At 41.8% G+C, this 24052-nt stretch overlaps 1 protein-coding gene across 1 annotated transcript; it reads left to right on the top strand.

Moving 5' to 3' along the window:
* Window positions 1–228: 228 nt before the first annotated feature.
* gdf5 (growth differentiation factor 5) lies at window positions 229–20119 on the top strand. Its single transcript, XM_041778622.1, has 2 exons — window positions 229–1427; window positions 18539–20119. The coding sequence occupies exons 1-2, from the start codon at window positions 590–592 to the stop codon at window positions 19516–19518; spliced, it is 1818 nt and encodes a 605-aa protein (XP_041634556.1). The 5' UTR covers window positions 229–589; the 3' UTR covers window positions 19519–20119.
* Window positions 20120–24052: the final 3933 nt, after the last annotated feature.

Raw genomic sequence — 24052 nt, forward strand, 5'->3', positions numbered from 1 at the left:
TAAAACAGCTCTCTGGAATTCCGTTTCCAATTCCTGCGCTCAGGTTTGTTGGAGGATTTTTTCGAGCACCTGCAGGCTGGTGTGTGAGTGAAATATTTTCACTGGACCGAGTTCAAACTTTGGAGGAAAGAGAAAAAAAAAACGGAGGCAGTGCATTACGCCATTCTTGCCTCTGTTGGAAAAAAAAAGTGGGATTTAAAGAAGTTTCTTACAAGATATCCAGCAGAATGAGCCGTGGAGGGTTTGGAGCGCTTTCTCTCAGCCTTTTGTGGGATTTCTATCTGTGGCAGGATCTCTGCAGCACTATGGTGCTAACACATGTCAGATGGGAGGATAAAGACCTGCAGGATTTGTTTCTTCGACTTATTAAACTCGCTTTTAGCCCTCATCTGTGCGTGTGCAGCCTCGCTTATGTCTGCAGAGAGGCTCTTTTTATTCATTTCATCTCCAACAGAGCAAAGGACAAACTCAGAGGATGAGAGACTCGGACCAAAGTGGACTTCTTCTATTAATCAAACGGATCGATTAACTCTAATCAGACTGATGTTTACTACAATGACGGCCTGGAAAAAGGCTACAGGACGTTAGGATGTTAGTTGTGACGCGCCTTTTTCTCCTGCTCAGCTGCTGGACTCTATTTTATTTGCATCCAGTTCTTGGTTCACTCAGCCGGCCAAAACCGAGCGTCCAACAGCGGCTTGGAGAGGCTGTGGAGCGGGAAGGAGAGCAAACCCAACGGGGGGCCGCTGGGGGAACCGTGGGAAGGCAAGTGGTGAGCGCTGCAGGGACCTGGAAACCCTCTCCTGTTAATCCAGCGAGGATTACGCGGATCCGTGCAAGTCCACCGTTAATAAAAGGAGAAACGACTGTGACTAAAACCAAACTTTCAGCGAAGGAGTCTGCGTCTGCATCCTCGTTACAGCGCAGTCGCGCCCAGCAGCAGCAGCAGCAGCAGCGGGACAGAGCAGTGAGCTTAGGGCGCAGAGAGGCTGTGCGCTCCTGGCTGCCCGGAGGGGATGCTTCCGCCAAAGCGCACGCTCCCGCGGCTCTTAGCGCACACGCAACTGGGAAAGCAGTCGGGACAGCGCCTGGAGGACGAGGTGTCCCACAAGGGAAACAGTTTGGGAAAGTTGCCTCAAGATCGAGTTCGGTTTCTCCAGTGCGCACAGCACCACCGCAGAGAGCTGCCGGAGCGCAGAAACAGCAGCAGCAGCAGCAGAACGCGGCTCTGGTGGCGCAGCGGGGAGTCAGCTTCAAACAGCCCAAAGTGAGCAGCCGAGAGAGCCATCACAGACAGCCGCTGGTCATTCCTCATGACTACATGCTGTCTCTGTACTGGTCTCTGTCCACTGGAGACCTGAACAGCAGCGCGCTGCACGAAGCGGGGCTGGCCAACACCATTACCAGCTTTGTGGATAAAGGACAAGGTAGGCTGATGAAGAAAGAGCCGGATGTTTCTAACACATCTAATCTCTTTTCCCTTTAAGCGATTATGCAGAAGTTTAAAAGAATGCGTCTCTCATGAACAGGATCAAGTCTAAAGAGCTTCTCCCTCCCAAACCAAACTACTGTGGTTCAGCAGCACACAGTGTAGATTAGCTTTATCAATATTAATCATAATGATCACGATAAATAAAAACCACTAATCATGATTTATTGTTCCTTTCAGCACACTTTGGTTAACCACTGCAGTCTCTGCATACCCAGTGATGTTAAAGAAGTCCACCACTCCTCCTTAGTGTCATTTCAATTTAAAAACCCAGACCACTCAGTGGATAGGTCAGAAGTCATCTGAACCTTGTGTTATCCAGATTTACCCTCCTACTGTTCCTTTATTACCTTTTCAATCCATAACAAGTTCCTTTTTCCTTGGTAAGCTCATACCCTCAGTGGAAGAATCCAAAACGACAAAAACAACAGCTTTCAATACAAATAGTGAAATTTTATAATGTAATTTAAAGGTTGCAGTTAATTAAAAAATTGAATCTTTTGACGGCTATAATTTTAAAGGGATACTTCAACATTTTTGTAAATTTGCCCACTGCCATAATAGTCTTAGTAATAGGTTTGTTTCCTTTAGTTGTGGTGCAAGCTGTTTCTAGATCGGGGGGGGGGTTAAACCAGCTGCACCGCTACCACTATGTTAGCAGATGGAATTTTTGCTTTCCCTCATCAAACTCATCAAACACACAATCCAACAACTCCAAAATGCTCTCGTGGACAAGTTGTGACCTGCACACTCACAACGCTATGATATAATCATGGGACATTACGAGACGGAGATGTTTTAAAGTGAAATGCAAAGCCGGAACTACACTCCAGACATGCCTGCTGCACTGTGTCACTCCGCCCAGTGGTTTACTCAAGAAATAGTTCCCAGTGTTTGCTTCATGTGTCGTAATGTTACATAATTATGCGATATTATTTCATAGTGTGGTGAATGTGCAGGTCACAACTTGTCCATGAGAGCGTTCTGGAGTTGTTGGATTGTGTATTTGATGAGTTTGATGAGGGAAAGCAAAAATTCCATCTGCTAACATAGTGTTAGCTGTGCAGCTGGTATATCGATCCCCTCAGATCTAAAAATAGCTTGCACCGACAACTACAGGAAACAAACCTATTACTAAGACTATAGGAATTATGGCAATGGGTGAATTTGCCAAAATGTTTAAGTGTCCCTATAAGCAATTTCAGTGATTTTGACGCCCCAGGACAGAGACCACAACAAATCATAGTTGGAGAACAACACTTGCTTTGGGCATCTTTTTTGGATTAATAAAATCACAGAACATCACAGCATAGACAAACATCCAGAATCAATAAGGCATTCACACACATCATTCTGTCTTTGAAGATCAGCCTAACAGCATAACTCAGTCACCACATCCTCATAGTTTCACATCTCTGTGTTTGGGGTAACACAGAGGTTCTCAAATGGTGTGCCAAGGCACACTAGTGTCTTCAGGCAAGTCTAGATGTGCCGTGGAAATCAATATGCTGTTACAACAACTTTATGGCAAGTACTGTAACCAGGCCTGCCCACAGATCTGGCTAGATCCCTGAAAATTCCCAGAGAATGGGCCCTCCCCAGCTGGGCTTTATTAATGATATCAGTGTGTGTGTGTTGGATCAGTAGCACTGGTGCTAGCATCCTGGCTAACAGTGACATCATTAAGAGCTGAAATGCATGGCAAGCTATTACTGGGTTGAAATTGGTGTTTAAATTAATTCATGCTTATTTTCAAGTTTTTTGGCCCGTTTTTGCCACTTCTTTGGACAACTTAAACCATTTTGCTGCTTTTTGAGTTTTTTTTTTCTTTTGCCACATCTTATTCCTACTTTTGACCCATTTTTGACACTTTGTTGGAACTTTTTTGCCAAATTGAACCCATTTTTGGTACAGTTTGCCACTTTTTGCCCACTTTTGCCTTAATTTGACCATTTATTTTCCCAATTTTGCACATTTTATCATTTTCAACTTATTTTTACCACCTTTTTACAATATGTAACCCTTTTAGGCCACACTTGTAAACCATTTCTGCCACTATTTTGACACTTTCGACAAGTTTTTACCTATTTCAACCCATGTTTGGTCACTTTTTAACCTGTTTTCACCCATTTCTGACTTTGTTTTGCCACTTTTTTCCCAATTTTGCCATTTTTTAAAATCACTTTTAACCCATTTTTGCCACCTTTGCCCACTTTTGCCATCTCCATGATCCCCAGTTGGCTGGGCCCCAGAAAGCTCTCCACCTTTATCTCCCCTTATAGGCCACCTTGACTGTAACATTATTCAAAAAATCTATTTTGTATTGATTTAAATTTAGTGTGCATTGAGATTTTGGCTTAACCTTAGGTGTGCCTTGGGTGAAAAAAAGTTTGAAAACCACAGGTGTAACATCACAAAATAGAGTCAGCTCCTCTGCACAAAGCTCATTTTTGCTGTTTTATTGCATGCCATTTGGCGAAAAGTAGTTCCTAAGTTCCTTTATTTCAAATTTCCATCCCAGAGGTTTTTTTTCACTGGATTCTTTGTTTATATTACAGTGTACATCACTGAAAATACTTTCTGCACTTCACATGTGATTCCCACCAGCAGGGATTTGAGGACAAACTAAAAAAAATTATGCAGAAGCTTAGGCTGTCTTATTGCAGTATTCACAGTCACTGAAATGAGGATCACCTAAGTGTAGTGAATGTGTCTCAAGTGATTAGACTAAAGATGCCTGTGTCTGGAAGGTTCAATATTCCTGACTACCATTGTACCATGGAGACAGAAGAACACCCCAAGCAGCTCAGAGAAAAGGTTTTTGGAAAGTATAAGTCACAGGATGGATACAAAAGCATGTCCAGAGTTCAGTTAAATCCATCATCATGAAATAAAAGGAATATGGCACATGTGTGAATCTGCCTAGATCAGGCCGTCCTCACAAACTGAGGAAACATGGCGTGTGGAAGACACCATGGTCAATTGGAAGAAAGTTTTTTTGGTCTGATGAGGCCGAAGTGGTGTTTTTAGCCATTGGGCAAGACGCCAAACACTGCACATCACCATCCCCACTGTGAAGCATGGTGGTGGCAGCATCATGCTGTGGGGATGCTTCTCTGCAGCAGAGGACTGGAAGGCTTGTAAAGGTAGAGGGTAAAATGAATGCTGAAAAATCTAGGAAAATCTTGGAGGACAATCTTCAGTCTGCAAGAGAGCTAAGGCCTGGGAGAAGATTTATTTTCCAGACAGACTATGACCTGAAGCATCCAGCAAAGCTACAAGAAATGGTTTAAAGTCAACAAGGTGAATGTTCTGGAGTGGCCGAGTCAAAGCCCAGAGCTCAGTCCAAAAATAATTAGTGGTTGGACTTGAAAAGGGCTGTTCACGCCTGATTCCCATGCAGCCTGACAGAGCTTGATCAGTTATTGAAAGAAGAATGGAGTAAAAGATGTCCAGATGTGTAAGTCTGATTAAGACCTATCCACACAGACTCAGAGCTGTGATTGCAGCCAAAGGTGAATCTACTAAATACTGACTTAAAGGGGTGAATATTTATGCTGTCACTTATTTTAAACTACAGATTTTTATGTAAAAGACATTATTTTGTAGAAATCTGTTGCCACTTTGATATTAAAGAAGTTTAAATGATTAGGTGAAACATCCAGGGAGGTGAATGATTTCTCTAGGTGCTGCATTTCTCACCACTACCCATGATGACATGTATCTCAAGGCTCTTGGAGCAGGCATTTACATCATTCAAGATTATAATTCTGACCCCATTGGGCCAGATTACAAACTTAAATTGAAAGCGTGTTCTTGAAAATTTCCCTCATGATCGCTTTTCCTCAGGTTTGAATCCATTTTGACTAAAAATAGAAAAAGAGAGAAGTAGGAGAGCTGATAAACTATTAAAATGAGAAATGATGGTGCTGAAGAAGGGACATGAGCCGAGCAGAGAGCTGTTGAATCAAAGGACTGAGAATGAGTGATGATGGCGAGATGTTGTCGGATTTCTGTCTGTGTGATGTGAAGGAGGTCACCAGAGGTCAAACTCTGCAGTCTGGATGTTTCTAGAGGAGGGCGGTGCTGGAAACAGGGCTGTAAATCGTCTAAATGTGGACGTGCGTGTTGGGGAGTTCATGAGGTAAGAGAGTGAGAGCATCTGGACGAGAGCGGGGAAGGTCAGCTGCACGTACGGAGGGGATGATGGGAAAAGAGATGACTCTGTTGTACATAAATGTGCTGGACCTGACTTCAAAGCTGCTGTGAGCCGAGTGAGCTATCACACATCTAAATGTCATTGCACTGTGCGTTAAAGGGCCAGTTCAACATTTTTGGAAACTTGCTCGTTGGCTTAAGTTGCAGAGATTTGGATCAAACACTGATACCAATCTAAACTCTAGGAATAGAAACAGGCTGAGAACGCTTAGACCTGTCCAAAGGCATTGAATACAACACTGTAAAACATACTAATCATTGTTGTATTTCATTCTTTTCATTCTTGCACACCTGTATCATAAAAACTTAGTGGAGGAAGCTGTGTGTTTGGAGTATTTATAACCCTTCACAGACTGAATTCTATGAACAACAGCTGCCTGTCAGTGTTACTCACAATACACTGAAGGTCTGATGTCAATGCTTTATGTGTTTTTATTAGCATTAATCATGGGATGCCTTGTTTCAGGCATGTAGTAGGTCCAGGGTGTACCTGTAGCTCTACCTTGAATGGTTATGACATCATGGCTGCCAATCAATTATATGGCATTATGGCTTTTAAGTGATGGTAGAAAGGGACGGGGTGAGCATGTCTTATCCCCCCTCATTCCCAGGTGGATTTTAAAATTCCAGGGTAGATTGCATGGATGTATTTCACATTCTTCTGGGGATCACCCTCTTATGTTAGTTATGTGTTAAAAATATCTAATTCTGCTCGACACATGTCAACACACGTGTGTCACTCAGCAGCCAAGGTCAAGCTCGACGGCATCTCTTTTGTCCCGGCTTTTTCACTCTTGGTAATTCACCTGCAGACTAGCTAGGTTTTCGGGCCCTTAGGACATCCACAGCACAACCAGGGGCTCATAACAACCCTAATACCTGCCAGGATGGTACCCTAGGTGCTTATTCACCACATCTACCCCTTACTCTGCCCCAAAGGTTTGGACTTTTTTCAGTAGATTATTTTCCGATTCCCCTGGTAAAATGCAAAGACATCCAGAGCATGCCTGGGGTTGTGTCATCCTCCCTCACCACCTCATGGCACCAGGCCCACCCACAGAGTTAGCTGAGCCCCTGGCTGACAGTTTATGCTAATGCAGAAGTGTGTCTACTTTTATTGGGTTCTGATGTTGAAATTATTTATATGCAGTAATTTAGAATACATTTTTCCATCCATCACTGCCACATCATTTTTTGTTTGTTTTTGCCACTTTATTCCTACTTAATCTGCTTTTTGCAACATTTTGTCCATCTTTGCCACTTTCCTTTGTTTTTCACCCCTTTGCCACTTTTTCCTCACTTTTTTCTGGAGCCTTTTCCCCAGTTTTCTCCATTTTTGCCTTTTTTTTGCCATTTCTTGCCAATTTCTGCAACTTTTTCTTAACACTGTTTGCTCATTTTTGCCCTTTTAAGCCACTATTAACACATCTAATTAATTTTTTTTTTATTATTTTGTCACTTTTCATCATTTTTTTTTGTCTATTTTAAAACATTTAACAGTTATCTCAGTTTTTTCTATTTTAATTTCTGACATCCTGACATAAGTGCACATTAATACCTAGCTATGAAATCTGATGTTACTTTCCTTATCACTCGGTGTGTCCATCCACATTTAGGTCGTTTCCACCAAGCGGCCCGGCTCAGTTTGGTGCGGAACAGCACGCATTTTTTTTGTTTCCATAATCTTACCTATCCGTACCAAAAGGTGGAGCTACACACACAACAATAGGGGGCTGCAAATCACGGAAGTCTCTGTGAGGAGCGGTGAAAATGGGAGAAAAACAGACTGCATTCATCAGGGATATTTGGACTGTGTGAGATCCAAACTGTTTCCTAGTCTGTGGATATTGGTATCTGGCTACAAATCAAATTTCCTGATGTTTATCTAGACCTGATTTTAAGAACACAAAGCAGAGCCGGAAGGCTCACATCAGCCTGGTCTATCCGCAATGGATGTGAAATTAAATTAATGCTCAAGTTTTGTGAATACGAAGCCTTAGATCAGTTTATATTTATATTTATATAAATAAATATATATATATTTATATATCTGTACTGTAACTAGTTACTAATCTACTTCTTACATAAGGTAACCTGTGAAAACATCGCTCTGTGGTTGTTCAGCATGCTCTTAAAACTTCAGGCTGCAGCCTACTTTAAAATGAGATCAGCGCACCCCGGATTTCTGACTTAATCTAGTTTGATTTTAACACCAGCTGAACTTTACCTTAATTTTAAGTGTGATGAATTCTCACAGTACAGCTCTGAATACATTAATATGATAATATCCATATTCACATATTAACTTACCATTTCAACTCTAAATGTCTCTGCACACATATTCCATCAGCTGAGGAGCTGACAGTGGTTAACATTATTAATATTCAGTTTAAAAAAAAACACACACACAGAAAAAAACACACTGTCAGCTGAAAGAAAGCTGTTTAATTCTTATTCCCTACTGATTTCTGTCATTCATCCTTTCTACAACTCAGTGGCTGGACCAGCAGACTCCAGCTGACTGTGACTTCACATTCATCGCCTTTACAGCCCGCCCACCAAGTGAGGGCATGGGTGTCTGTGGACACGCAAACTATTTTGGGGTTAAGCGTACCAAACCATACCAAACCAAACTGAATCAAACCGGACCCCCTGATGGAAACAAGGCTAATAACGTCACTAATAAAAATTTAAGGTATTTGAGAAAAGGGGCAGATATTTTTTAAAAAAGGCTATATTGTGCTTCAGCATGAATAAGACATCTTTTTTGCTGCTTTGAGGAGAGTGGTTATTATTCAGGTTAAAAAATTATTATCACAGCTCAACTTTACAATAGAGCATGAGTTTGCTTACCTCCATGGGCCCACAGTTCTGCTGGGCCCCAGAAAGCTCTCCCCTTATGAACGGCTCTGGGTGGGGCCCTCAGGTGGCTTACTTGCCACATCTATGCCCTAATTCAGCCCACATTTTCACCTCAAACAGGCTTTAAAGTTCTGCACAGTACTGTATGTTTGTTGCTCTTGTTGTAACAGACAGAATGTTGGTCCAGTCATCCTCAGAAATTTATTTAATGCTGTACCCTTCCTTAACACCGTCTGTGGGGTGTTGGCCTGATGGATCTGAAATACATCCCATGCCATGCACATATGAACAGTCTATTTGGCATGTCAGGGTGTGTTTGGCTTGAGTTTTATTAAAAGAGAGAAAACATCCCTGTCTGTGTACAGCCTAGCTTCTATGTGGACCCTCCAAACAGTCTCTGAGGGGGCTGCTCTGACCAGTATCTCCTGTGTGTGATACACTCATCACTGACCACTACCTCAGACAACCCCACTTCCAAATTAACAAACCATCCCTCCAAGGTCTGGGAAAGTCCTGCTCACATGCTTGTAGATTAGTATATTTATGTATTTATCTGTGTGATTTTACTTTCTGGTGGTGTGTGTTAGTAGACGTGTGTTTTAACCATCTGGTCCTTGGTTGGCAGCTCTGCAGCTCTCAGTGATAAACGGCCTCAGGAGGGTAAATAAACACTCCTCACAGCCAGAGTTAGGGCGGCCCCCCTGTGTGATGTTATCTTTAGGGTGTAAAAGTGTTTAAAACAATGTTTAAATGAGCAGACTTTAATATTTCTACTCCTGCTAAAGGTTTACATTTCAGCCTCTTAATGTACTTTTAATTTGGCCTTTATTTGTTTAGTGTGTCCTCAGCAAATCACGGCTGACCCCGTCCACATGTGGAGGGGCTTAACGGAGCTGTAACTGATGGCCTGACACAGATCTTCCCACACACTTGTTCAGAGAAATGCTCTTTCTTTCTTTCTTTCTTTCTTTCTTTCTTTCTTTCTTTCTTTCTTTCTTGTCTCTACCTCTCCCCTCATTTAACAAGCCCTCGGACGCTTAAACCTCATATTGCACATTACACTAGCATACCACTTATTTAAACATAGTTCAGTCATGAGGGACTCAATATGAGTGAATAATAATTTAGTTTGGAAATGATTGGAAATGTGAAAAGTCTTTGGTGATTAGACTCCACTGTGAAGGGGTAGAGTGAGGCTGACTGTGGGTGAGGATATCCCCCTATGGAGTCTGAAACTGATGGGGTGGGATGACTTGGAGGTGGGGACAGAGATGCATAGTGGAGCTGAGCCTTTAGATTAAGTTACAAAGTTTTAGAGCGTGCATTTTATTGTGGAGCTTTAAGAAGCATCACACCGTTTGGCTGCATGCAGGCAGACGCGTGGTGATTTCTAACTCCAGCGTGTGACACATCTCCTGTGTTATCTCGCTTGATATGAGCATGGAGAAGTACTTTAAAGAGAGCTGACTTTGATCAGGGATCATGGAGCAGGTGTATCATAGCATGTGCCAAAGACGTTTCCTGTGGGCGTGTTTCAACAAAGTCAGTTGATTTCCAATGATGCCACCTTTTCTCTCATTCATAAAGAAAAGACTCAAGAAGACTCATGTTGCCACCGTATTTTCCCGCCTTTTGTGCGTTGAAGAGCAAAGGCCCTCTCATCGTGGAGTTGTGGCTGTATGTGTTGTAAAAGGGAGGTAACAGAATGGGGGATGGGGACAGTGGGGGGGGGGGGGGGGGGCCCAACAATTTTGGACTTTATAGAATATCTGTATGGGCGTGCCGATGGTCGAGTGGTTTAAGGCACTACCCATGTTTGTGGGCGGCCCAGGTTTGAATCCGGCCTGTGGCCGTTTACTGCATGTCTTTTCCCTGTTTCTGAGTCTTTCCACTGTCCTTCCTCTGTCAAATAAAGGCATATTTAGGGTTTTGTTTTGGCACCATTCTCAAACAGACAAACTAAGAAGTCTTCAGAGAGGATTCAAGGACAATTGGAGCAAAGGTGTGGCGTGCAAACTGACGCAGACAGACTGACGGATACATCTCCAATTATAGTAGGAAGATGTCTTGTTTTAATTTGCCTTGTACAGTGAACTTAAATGCTTTGAAAGGTGACTATAAATAAAATGCATTCTTCTTCTTGTTATTATTATGTATTGTGTATTATTATTATTAAGTCCCAGAAGAGTCGTCACTCTAAAGACTTTTAAAGGAATATGAAGCAGCAGATACCTCCAACATTATCACCAAGCTTGAAGGCTTATGCCTTGTGTCAATTCAGCAGACATTTGAAAACTGCGTAAAGTTTGTCAGAGACGGCCAAAAGGCAAAGATATAATTGACTTAAATAATCCGATGGTCTTCTGATCTGCTGCTTCATCTTAGCTGTATCTCTGCCTGCTCTGTTAGATGTGGTTTCATTCACAGTCTTATCAACAACATTAGGAACAGAAGTTTAACCAGGGACAACACCATCGTTATGGAGTAAGGGTGCACTTCACTTTTTTGTTTTAACCTACCTTTGAATTGATTTATGTAAGAGCATGTTTGGAATATTTATGAAAAACATCAGCCCTCTTTCAGTTTTGACTTTTGCAGTAAAAATGACTCCGCTGTCCCCCAAACTTTCATCTATTAAACATGACAGCTTGTTATCATTGGTGTGTTCTGTCTGCAGACTGATTTTTTACATGTTTTTAACATTTTGTATTGAAGAATGCTCTCTGCTTTTTAAAATAGTAAATGTTTTTCTTTTATTGGAAAACATGGCTGAAATATGTTGACAGAGTTCTTGTTTTGTTGAATAAAAAGTCAGATTTAACAGTTTGTCAAGACAATTTAATAAAAGGCAAAGTAAAAAAAGAAAATTCTTTAAAATTATGTGGGCTATAAGTTTATGATGTACTTTGTTTGGAACACAAATGTTCAAGTTAAAGTAAAATAAGAATAAATAACAGCTGTAAAGTCAGAACTGTTTTTTGCTTGAGTGATATCAGTTAGAATTAGTTATAAATATCTTTTCTTACTATATTTTAATCCCTCTCACCTCCAGCTGTGCTAAAATGAGGAAATGAATTTCTTTTGACAATCAACAATTTAAAAAGAAAAGAATCAGATATTTTGAGAGGCATCTGGCTGCAGCCCTCGGGCAAACCTCTACGCTGGGGCGTTCGGTTGGAGACCTCTACGCTGGGGCGAAACCTCTACGCTGAGGCGAAACCTCTACGCTGGGGCGAAACCTCTACGCTGAGGCGAAACCTCTACGCTGGGGCGTGACGTATATTACCCGCGACGAAATTTCAGCTCTATCCACTTGCCGACAGGCTGACCCTAAACCTAACCAGTCGGATTTAAACACCTAAATCGTCTGCACGGTCCAGCGTAGACCACTACGCTGGGGCGAGGGGTCGGGGTGTGTTGCTGCACGCCCAAATATAGCCCCTAAGCTATGCTAATGTGTCATAAGCACAGCGTTGTAGTCATGCTAACAACAGCTAGGTCATGCTAACAACAGCTAACACGCTGCACGCCCAAGCGTAGGCTTGGGCGATGACGTCACGCCCCAGCGAAGAGGTTTGCTCAAGGGCTGCAGCCAGACCCTCTTGGGTATTTTACTGTTTTCACCAGTCTATAGTGGGTCATATTGGTTGTTGGTGTCAGTCCAAAAATACTTATTGTGCATCACATGTTGTTTCAGAGTGAACTCTGTTCAATGCACAGGATGTATTTGCTGAACCAAACAGCAGTGTTTTTTCAACAGAGTCAATTGCTACAGACCTCCAAACTTCATGTGGCCTTCAGATTAGCTCAAGAACAGTGTGTAGAGAGCTTCATGGAATGGGTGTCCATGGCTGAGCAGCTGCATCCAAGCTATACATTACCAAGTGCAATGCAAAGCATCAGATGCAGTGGTGTAAAGCACACCGCCACTGGACTCTGGAGCAGTGGAGGTGCGTTCTCTGGAGTGACGCATCGCGCTTCTCCATCTGGCAATCTGATGGACGAGTCTGGGTTTGGCAGTTGCCAGGAGAACGGTACTTGTCTGACTGCATTGTGTCAAGTGTAAAGTTTGGTGGAGGGGGGAAACTTTCCCATTGACTTCCGTTCATTTAGAAGAATGTTTTTCCCCAGAAAGGGGAGCAAAGGGAGAAAGGCTGGCATTTGGGCAAAGTACCTGGATATGTTGCTCTGGTCGATAGGCTTTTGCCATAATTTTCTTCTCATATCTCACCTTCATAACCAAAGACTTTCCACTTTGGGTCCTGACCCAGAATCACTGAACCAGAGCAGCAGGGAAAAATGAGAAATTTTAAAAGTGCTGTGGTTTTCACTTTGGATTTTTTTTACAGTCTTAAACCAAGAGAACCTGACTTCCTGTTTGGATAAAGACCTGCTTTTATTTGGAAAAAAAAAAATAAGGCACTTCTGGTACATAGAAGATAATGACATGAACTTCTTCAGACATAGGAATTTGTTCTGGGTTGAAAATGAAATAAGGGTCAGTGAAAATGTAGATGTTTTAAACACACACTGCAGATGACTTCTGACTTTTCCACTGAGCTGTCTCTGAGGGTTTTTTTTTTAAATGAAAAGGAGATATTAGGGAGCAGTGGTGAACTTATTTTCCATCACTGTGGATGCAGGGAGACGGTGACATAGTTTAAAGGGATACTTCACCATTTTGGCAAATTTACCCATTGCTATAATTGCTATAGTCTTAGTAATAGGTTTGTTACCTTAAGTTGTCGGTGCAAGCTGTTTTTAGAGCGGCGAGACGGAGATACTAGCTACTCTGCCAACTCTATGGCGTCTTATGGTAATTCCCTCATCAAACTCATCCAAGACGCTCTCGTGGACAAGTTGTGACCTGCACATTCACCACGCTATGAAATAATCATGGAACATTAGGAGAGGGAGTCGTTTAAAAGGCAAATGCAAAGCCGGAACTACCAAGTAACTATGGCACCGCCACAGGCACGCACTGTGTCACTCCACCCAGTGGTTTACTTGGAAAGTAGTTCCAAGTATTTGCTTCATGTGTTGTTATGTTACATAATTATACATTATTATTTCATTTCGTGGTGAATGTGTGAATGCGCGCCATGTACGTGGGCAGCCGGGGTTCGAATCCGGCCTGTGGCACCATTTCCCTCTCCTCACTCTCTCCCCTGTTTCTGAGTCTATCCACTGTCCTCCTCTCTCCAATAAAGGCCCAAAATAAATCTTTACAAAAACATGCATGACAAGAGTCTCGGATTATTTCAACTACTCTGTGGAGAAGACCCCTGGCCCTAACAGCAAGGCCCAAGCCCCTCAAGAAGTGCTAAAAGGCCTTCATATCAAAGAAAGTATGGTCACGTGGGTCACTACAAACATATTTAACAACGTATTGGTAGATCTGTTTGTGGTTAAATGGCATGACAAGAAAAAAGAATAATTTGTGGCAGTAGAACAGATATTGTTCTGTTAATTCCTTTTCTAGAGACAGTTAAATTTCAGGTGTGCTGAGTATGAGTTATGTGAGTTATTGAGAGTTGATTTGGGTATTTATACATATAAGACTTGGCTATGTCCTTGTTGTTCTCTGTCTCTGAAACTTAAAGGAGATGTTTCTAGATATTGTTCTTGTCCAGCTAAAAGGCTAAAGGTCTATTATCGGTCTCTGCCTGGGGCCTTGAAGTCACTGGAAGCGCCCCTGCTGCTTTATTTTCTCTGAAGTGGATCGCTGCAGGTCCAAACCAACAGGCCTGTTTACAGTCTGCTGTGGTCTCTCTGTCTGGTTCTAATGTACTTTTCAATGCATGCTGAAGTCCTGGATAGGACAGGGGGAATAACGTGAGAAGAAGGGAAGAGGGGAGAGATCTACCAGGCTGATGGTGTGTCTGTGTGCTTTAGTGGATTTCATTGCTGGATTTCATTTAGGCATGGAGGTTCACTGGTTTCCTTCACTGACAACAAAAGAAAACATTACACACCACACCATTCGCTGCAGCCCTGCTCATGTGTGAGTGTGTATCGCATGGAAGCATCTGCCTGCAGGAGCAAAATCAGCCTGAGGATAACTATAAATATTTGTCTTATTTACGTCCTGATCCTCATTCTCCTCATGATATGTTCACTCAGAGCTTTACTTTCAATCTGAAATATTTTTTCTTTGGAAAAGAATGGTAAGAAAATCCCTATCATTTCAGGATTAGTCTTGATGAACTAGAATATATTAAGAAATTTGGATGAAAAATGTGTAAAATGTACTACTCTAAAGGTGTGAATGCACAAAAATAAAGGTGTAATAGTGTAGCATAGTAATATGCATCAGGTGTTTCACCATTAATAAAAGGTCTGCAATTACCAGGGCCTCATTCTCTGAGAAGCCTCAAATAATAGTCAGTACAGGTGTGCATCAAATGTGAGATATGAGTGTAAAATGACCTAAAATGACTGATACATTTATTCTGAATGTGACTAAAGTGCCAGGAGTGAATAAAACAGCATCAAGTTGGATTGTAATCTTCCAAAAACATCCTTATGGAGGATCCCAGGCCCCAACAACATGTGCCAAGCTTTTAAAAAAGCTCAAAAATGTCTTATAAATAAGGAAATTACAGGTTGGTGGATCCATGTGGACATATTTAAACAATAAGTTGGTGCATAGCTGAGTGGTAAAAAGGCATGCAATGGGTAAAAATGTATGAATTTTTAAAGATTTATCTTTTGTTTTTTTTATGCCTTAGTTGACAGTGGAGGTTAGTGGACAGAATCAAAAACATGGATGAGAGAAGCTGGGATAGACATGAGAGGAAGTGCCACAGGCCAAATTCAAACCTGGGTTGGGTGTTACATGAGGCGCACCACTAAACCACCAGGCAATCTACACCCCGATAAAAATGTATGATTTATGCCAGAACAACAGATAATGCACCAATAGTGCAGGCTACCCCTGGTCTACAGACATGTTAAAATATTGTGATTTTGAGTTATAGTGCTCTCCTTGGAGTTGATGAGATTGTGTTGGGAACTTGGCAGGGATGTAGATATTGGATTTCTGCCTGTCTATGATATCGTTATTTCCAAAACCATTTTAGCCAATACAGATATTGATATATGTAGTTAAAAAACAATTTAAACTTTGTCAAATGAGGATGAACAAAGAGAAATATTTCAGCTGATAACTATTAGTGATGGGAATTTCGGCTCTTTTCAGTGATCTGGTACATTCGGCTCGGCTCAGCAAAAAGAATCAGCTCTTTTGGCTTCCAAACTGGAGAAATTTTTAAAATTGATGAAAATATCATGAGATTATTTTTCAAAATTTACTGTCCCCCAAAACACATTACAGATCAGATGATCTCTGCTCACTGGCTGGGTTACATAACACATACCTAAAATTAAACATTAATGTTACACCATCAGACAGAAGTCCTTAATGCATGGTGTATCTGTAGTAGAGGATAAAAGATCATCCTTACTAATCATAAAATAACACACAGACACACAAAATCTATATGAAAATAATAATAATTGTCATAATAACATAAAACGGCTCTCAAACGGGATCCAGCTCTTATTGTTCACTTAAAAGAGCCGGCTCTTTGAACCGGCCTGTTCACGAATGACCCATCACTAATATCTATAATTAACTTTCTAAGCTATTATGGCGCCAGTGTGAAGCTGATAACATCATTCATAAATATCTATATTTCATATTTGGGTATGTCTTGTAGTTTCATGGCTAACTAAATATAAATGCTTCAAAATATTCTAGTTTCTTGCTATGATTGCTTTTAGCTGACTGGAAGTGGGGCTAATGTTGGTCTATGACTGGGGCCTCCAAATTACCTAAGCTGCCCTTAGTAAGATGTGTTATATGTGGCGAGGCTCACAAGTTAGTTCAGTCAGTAATCTCGAGCCTAATGATTCACACCTGACATGCATCTCAGTCAAATCACATAACTCTCATCCTCCTAATTTAGTGGTCAGTTTAAGCTGCAAGATTTTCAGTGGGTTGAATGCCTCCACCCCAGCACCCAACTGCTGGCTCTGACTGGGGAGATTTAAGCTGTTGTTTTTATCACGCCTTAAACTGCATGTAAAAATTGTTAGGAATGATGAAGTCAGAGCCTGACACCAAACATGTTATGTTGCTGTAATAAATTCTTGAACAAACTCCAACGTGAGATGGCTGACTGAAATGAATATATGTTTAAGAACACATGAACCACAATTAACATATCATGAAGCTATAGTCTTCTTTAATAATTTGTAGCACATTTTCTGCTATAAACCTTTAAAGCTGTGGTGCAAATAATGGTGCAGTAAGCAAACTAAATTAATCATCTAGCAGAGTTATAGTCATTCCAATGGCATTCATGATTTCCACATGAGTAAATGATGATCCAGGTAGCCATGATTTTAGCTAATCAAGTAGAAAATTAGCAAACAAACAAAATGACCATTATCAAAGGTATTATAAGAGGTATCTGCAAACTGCTCATTGAAATAATTCTTTATTTTAAAGTACTCAAAAAACATGTTTAGTCATTAAGATTGCAACATTTAGATAAATAAAGCCAGAAATGTTTGAATTTGTGAGTCACAGAAGGTCACTGCTGAAAGAAGAGGAGGTTCTCAGAGGCTGTATCACAGAATATTCATGGCAAGTTGACTGAACAGAAAGTATATGGTAGGAAAAGGTGCACAAGCAACAGAGATGATCTCAGCCATCAGAGAACTGTCAGACAAAGCGGATTCAACAACTTAGGGGAGCTTCATAAGGAGTGGACTGAGACTAGAGTCCAGGAAATGGACTATAAGTGTCGTGTTCCAAGAATCGAGCTGATCATGAATCACAAATAATGTTATCAGCTTCTCACCTGAACTAAGGAGATAAAGACCTGGGCCGTTGCTCAGTGGTCCAAAGCCCTGTTTAAAGATCAAGACCGTAGAGTCTGGAGGAAAATTAGAGAGGCCCAGAATCCAAGATGCTTGAAGTCCAGTGTTTTCAGTTTCCACAGTCAGTGATTGTTTGAGGTGCCATGTCATCTGCTGGAATTGGCCCTTTTTGCTTTATCAAGTTTAGAGTCGACACTGCCAGCTATCTACCAGGAGACTGTAGAGCCCTTCATGCTTCCATCTGCTGAGAAGCTTTATGGAGATACTGATTTCCTTTTTAACCTGCCTACAGTGAAGCCAAAACTACCAGAAACTGGTTTTCTCACCATGATATTACTGTGTTTGATTGGCCACCAACTGGTCTGACCCGAACCTCGTAGAGAATCTCTGTAGAAATGTCAAGAGGAAGACGAGACACCAGACTCAACAATACAACACCCCAGCAGTGCTACGGACTGATCGGCTCCGTGCCACATCACAAAGAGGCAGTGAAAAGGAGCTCCAACAAGCACTGAGTGATAAATGAGCATCATTTTCCAGAAGGTCAACAATTCTGTTTTATAAATCCTTTTTTTTTTCTTTTTGACTGATGTTTTGTGGTATTCTAATATTTTGCGATCATGGCTTTTTTATGTGAGCTGTAATCATCAAGATTAAAATCAAAAAAGTTTAGAAATATTTCACTTTGTAAGGATGAATCTAGAATATATGGATGTTTCAATTGAAAAAGTTTCACAAAAATTAGCAGCTCACTTACAAATCAATCCTTTTCTGTTTTGTACATTTTTGTAAACATCAAAGTGTCTTTGTGTTGACCTGTGCAGCTTTATGGAACATGTTTGTTCATGCACCTTTTGTAACAGGTTATTTTAAACTGCTATTGTGTACCTTGTGGTCATCTTTGACTCATTCTTTCCTGCCTCTGCTTTAGTTTGTATCTGTGCAGCTCTATAATGCATATTCTATGTGATTTTGCTTTAATAACAGGCTGTATTGTTGTGCTTCTGTGTATAAATTCACCGTTTGGTCTTTTACTCATACTTTCCTGCCTCTGCTTTTGTGTCTCCGTCTCCCTCACAGACGAGCGTGGGCCCCAGCTGAGACGGCAGAGGTATCACTTCAATGTCAGCGCTCTGGAACGAGACGGGCTCCTGGGGGCTGAATTACGCATCCTGAGGAAGCGCCTGTCTGACCCACGGAGAGCCTTCTTTGGATCCGCAGCCGCTGATGGAGGAGGAGGAGGGGGTGGAGGAGGCTCGCCCCCGTGCCTGAAGCTGTACACCTGCGCTTCAGGTAAACAACCAGCCGCTCTGCTCCAGACAAAAACCATGGAGGATCTGCTTGGTGGAAGCGCATTTGGCAGCAAATGGGAAGTGTTTGACATATGGAAAGTCTTTAAGGGCTTTAAAAACCAGCAGAACCAGCACTCTCAGCAGCTGTGCTTTGAACTGGAGGCTCAGGAGCACAGAGGTGGCCGCCCCATGGACCTGCGCGCTCTCGGGTTTGCACGACCTGGAAGGACCAACAAGGAAAAGGCCTTTTTTCTGGCGTTTGGCAAAAGCAAGAAGCGTGACCTTTTTTACAACGAGATTAAAGCGAGGTCAGGGCATGACAACAAAACCGTCTACGAATACCTCTTCACTCAGAGACGCATGCGCCGAGCTCCTGCTGCACGAGGCCCCAAAAAGGCTCTGCAGCAGCCGCAGTCGCTGCCACAACACCAGGTGGTGAAGACGCAGACGAGGCCGCGGTGTAACCGCAGACGACTCCACGTTAACTTCAAGGAGATGGGCTGGGACGACTGGATTATCGCGCCACTAGAGTACGAGGCCTTTCACTGTGATGGTGCGTGCGACTTCCCAATCCGCTCGCACCTAGAGCCGACAAACCACGCCATCATACAGACCTTGATGAACTCCATGGATCCGGATTCGACGCCGCCTACGTGCTGCGTGCCGACACGACTCAGCCCTATCAGCATTCTCTACATCGACTCGGCCAATAACGTCGTCTATAAGCAGTATGAGGACATGGTGGTGGAGTCGTGTGGCTGCAGGTAGCAAAGGAAGACAAAGAGAGGCAGAAGAGAAGAAGTCTGCTCTTTCCTTTAGGAATTTGAGTGTTAATATTACAATCAGAGCTGGAAGTGACGGGTTTACAATGAGGAAAACAGCAGACGGTGACTGAACTCACAGCTATGCAGCAGACAGCGCTCCTCTCACTCAAGTGGACCATCAGACTGCATACCAAAGACTCTGTTAAGACTAACCAGAGAAAAATAAACTCCAAGAGGCGATGCACTCACTTAAACTTCTAACATTTCTGTGGGTGATGACGAGCCACCTGACAGAAGCTGAAAACATCCACATATCACAGACGTTCTGATTAAATCTGACTGATTTGTATCTCCTAATATGATTGTTGTAAAAAGTCAGCGTGTATCAGAAAAGCTATGAAACAGTAGTGAATATACTCTGAAATGCCCTTTTTTTCAGCACTTATCTGCCATCGTGCCTTTGCCTGTTCAGATGTAAAATAAAGATTAAATTGTTGGCTGTATCCTAGAGTTTTTTTATGAAGCATGTAAAGAATTTCTGATGTATAAATAACAGGCCAGTGATGAAGTGCTAATCCGACGTGCTCCAAATGTGGGAAAGTTGCATAAAGTGCTCTTCAATAAAAAATGTCTCGTTGACTGAGCTCCAAACTCCCATCAGTCTGGTCCTCTGCCCCCTCACAGACTCCGTAGACTAAACTATCAGAGGAATTTAGGATATTCCCAGACGCCAAATCACAATTTAACCAAAGAATGTCTCTGGATGATTTGGTTTGGAGGGGTTTTGTGGTTGAGGTCTGAAATTGTGGCGAATTTAGTAGAAGGATGACTGAATTTATTTGGAAAAAATAGATAAGAAGAAGATTTTTTTCAATCTCAAAAACTCAGTGTTTTCTACTTACATTGGATCCAGAAAATGTTCAGACCCCCTTCAATTTATTCAGTTTTTTTTAAGTTGCAACCTGATGCTACAGTTCATTTTTATTCTCATTAACCTACACTCACTACTCCATCATGACAAAATGAAAACAGAATTTTAGAAATTTTGCAAATGATTAAAATTAAAAACTGAAATATCTTACTGACATCAGTATTCAGACCCTTTACTCAGTGCTTGGTTGAAGCACCTTTTGAATCAATTATAGCCTTGAATCTTTTTGAATATGACACAACAAGCTTTGCCCACCTTGACTGGAGATTTTCTTCCGTTCTTCTTTGACTCAAGCTCAGTCAGGTTGGATTGGGACTGTCAGTGGACAGCCATTTTCAGGTCTCTCCAGCAATGTTCAATAGGGTTCAAGTCAGGGCTCTGGTTGGGCCACTCTAGGACGTTCCCAGTTGTCACTAAGCCACTCCTGTGTCATCTTGGCTGTGTGCTTGGGGTCATTTTCATGTTGGAAGGTGAACCTTCAGCCCAGTCTGTGGTCCTGAGCTGCAGAACAGGTTTTCACTGAGGATGTCCTTGTCTTTTGCTCCATTTAGCTTTCCCTCTACCAGTCTCCCAGTCTGTGCTGCTGGAAAACACCCCCCAGCATGATGCTGCCACCATGCTTCACTGTTGGGATGGTGTTGGGAAAGTGATGAGCGGTGCCTGGTTTCCTCCAGATATAACATTTAGAACTGAGGCCAAACTGTTCGATCTTGATTTCTGTCTGAGAGTCCTTAGGAGCTTTCTGCAACCTCCAAGTCTGTGGAGGGCTGCAGTGATGTTATCCTTCTGGAGCTTTGTCCCATCCTGAGACAGGAACTCTGGAGCTCAGTCAGAGTGACCATCGGGTTCTTGTTTGCCTCTTATTAAGGCCCTTGCTCTGCTTGCCCAGATGACTAGCTCTCATTAGAGTCCTTGTTGTGCCAAACTTCTTTAATATGAGAATTCTGGAGACCACTGTGCTCCTGGGATCCTTCACTTTTGTAGACTTCTGTGCCTGTCAACAATCCTGTCTCCAAGCTCTGCAGGCAGTTCCTTTGATCTCATATCCAATCAGTTTAATTTGTCACAGGTGGACTCCAATCAAGGTGTAGAAACATCTCAGCAAAGATCAAGAGAAATGGGAGGAACCTGAGCTAAATTAAGCGGTGTTGCAAAGGGTCTGAATACTTTTTTATATAATATATATAAATACATTTATATATTATATATAAAAGTATTCAGTATATTTGTGTTTAACGCATATGCAAAAAAAATTCTAAATTTCTGTTTTCACTTTGTCATGGTGGGGTACTGAGTGTAGACTGATGAGAATTTTAGTTTTTCTGACTGTAGTATCAGGCTGCAACATAGAATTTTAACAATTGAAGCAGGTCTGAATACTTTCTGAATGATATGCATGTCAACTTTTTATCAAAACTACATGACAGCGCTCTATCATGGAGTTTTTTCCAACATCACGATAAAATAAGTAGAGTTTGAGGGATTGAGAAAATGGGGACGTCTCAGTCCCCAGATCAGAGTTGAACCCAGACAACTCAGTTTGACATCTTCTCCTGTGCTTTGTTACTGTAGGCTATTTGGTACCTTCAAATAAGTACCTCCAAACTCCACATGCTCCGTCTGCACAGTGAACTGTGCAGGCTACACACTCATGAACCTCTCTAGTAAATCTTTGTTCCAGGAGCCCAAAAGGAATGAGAATGCATAAAGCTTTTAGATTTTAAGCAACACAGTGCTTAATCTCCTTACTGTCCATTTCATCTCTATATCACTTTAATATCCCATTCTGTAGCCCAAGGAAGTCACAGAAGTAAGACAACATCATGGACGAAGAAAAGCTAGATATTTTTAGTAAGGCTACGGGATCCTCACATGGCATCTAGATAAACATTTTGCCTTTTTCTTTAAATAAATAATTTGTTGAAATTGCTGATAGCACAGCCTCCACTCCACCCTATTTTTCCTGGCTATTTATCGTTTACTTGTCAGACTTGAATGTTTCAAATCATCAAAAAAAAAAAAGTTAATATTAGACAAAAATAAACAAATACAATATCAGTTTTTAAATACTAATTTTATTTATGAAGGGAAAAAAGTCATCCAAATTTAGCTGGCCCTATGAGAAAAAGTCATGGCCCCTTAACAACTGGTTGTTCTGCCCTTGGTGGAAACTACTGCAAGCAAGCGTTTGTGATAACTGCCCATAAGTCTTTCAAATTACTGTGGAGAAATGTGGCCCACTCTTCTTCGTAGAATTTCTTAATTAAGCCACACTGAAGGAGTTTCCAGCATGAACAGCCTGTTTAAGGTCTTGCCACAGATTCTCAATTACATTTAAGTCCAGACTTTGAATTGGCCACTCCATACCACTTTGTTTTTAAAGCCTTTCAGAGGTGGACTTGTTGGTATGTCCTCTTAAGGAATGTATTGAATCAACAGGTCTGGAAGTAATCAGGCCTGGTATTTCAGTATTTTATAGATAATGAAATGGGACGGTCCTGGTCCAACCAGGGTATATGGTCACTGAATGTGACAGGCTGATTTTTTTTTTTTTTTTTTTTTTTTGTGATGCTAACCCAGCATTTATCATTTCCACATAAATGGGAACATTGCAAGTATTTGGTCTCACAAATTCTGCTATCTTGATAGAAAGGGCAAAAGAATGCTGAGCACAAGAGAAATTTAAAAGTAAGTTTAAATAACACTGAAGAAAACTTCTAGCCTCCTAAAACAAATGACAGTCACATAATAAAAAGTGATTGGATAAACTGTTGTTCTATTTAATCTCAATCTCTTGGGCGTTATCCTACACAGCATCATTTCAATCCATAAAGCCAGAGCTGTGTATTACATTTTGAGCAGGCAGAGGTCTGCTGCCTTTCTACAAAAGTACATCAGAGTCCATGGCCCCCAACCTTTGGGTTAAGAGCCCCTGCCTCAGCCTATTTCCTATCTGTTCCAGGAGGTCAGGCTTTGAGGAAAAGGCCTGACAGTCTGTAAAGCTGTGCAGAGATTTACAGCTTTATTGTTGCTACGTTACACATAAAACAGCAGCAACACTCCTCTGTCTCCTGTGCTCCATACAGTCTGCAGCGGGCGCACCTGTCTGCCTGCCCCCTTGTAAAGCTCCTCAACCATTGGATGAAGCCATCTGCGCCGAGCGAATGGCTTGTTTCTCTTGGAGACGGAGTGATGTAAGCATTTCCTTTAATCAAAGCTGAGGCATGCCAGTGGTTTTACCCCCGCTTTCAAAACCTGAACTGACAAGGAGAAGGTGGAGAGAGGCTGAGCAGGACCGGGGCTAACAAACACTTTAGAGTATTTAGCAGCTTGTTTGCAGCTCCAAAACAGGGATCCTGGATTTAGAGAGTGTAAACTACAGAGCAGTGGAGGAAATTTAAGCAGATGTAAGCATCTGGATTGATGCTTTAGGAAAAGCTTTAAGTATGGGAATAACAACACCAATCAGCAGAGAAGCCTGTGTTAAAGTTACAAGTTTGGAAGCTCTTGTTGCAATAATAAAGGATGGCCGCACATGAAAACAGAGAAAATGAGGCTAGAAAGCCGTAGACTTCTCTCAGGATCAGAGGGATCATAGGGGTTACTG

The sequence above is a fragment of the Cheilinus undulatus genome, linkage group 3, assembly GCF_018320785.1.
Source record: "Cheilinus undulatus linkage group 3, ASM1832078v1, whole genome shotgun sequence".
Lineage (NCBI taxonomy): Eukaryota > Metazoa > Chordata > Actinopteri > Labriformes > Labridae > Cheilinus > Cheilinus undulatus.

Excerpts from the sequence above, each read along its gene's own strand:
- gdf5 (XM_041778622.1), top strand. The coding sequence starts at position 590 with ATGTTAGTTGTGACGCGCCTTTTTCTCCTGCTCAGCTGCTGGACTCTA. Across the intron at positions 1,428-18,538 it reads CTTTGTGGATAAAGGACAAG|ACGAGCGTGGGCCCCAGCTG; the intron begins GTAGGCTGATGA and ends TCTCCCTCACAG.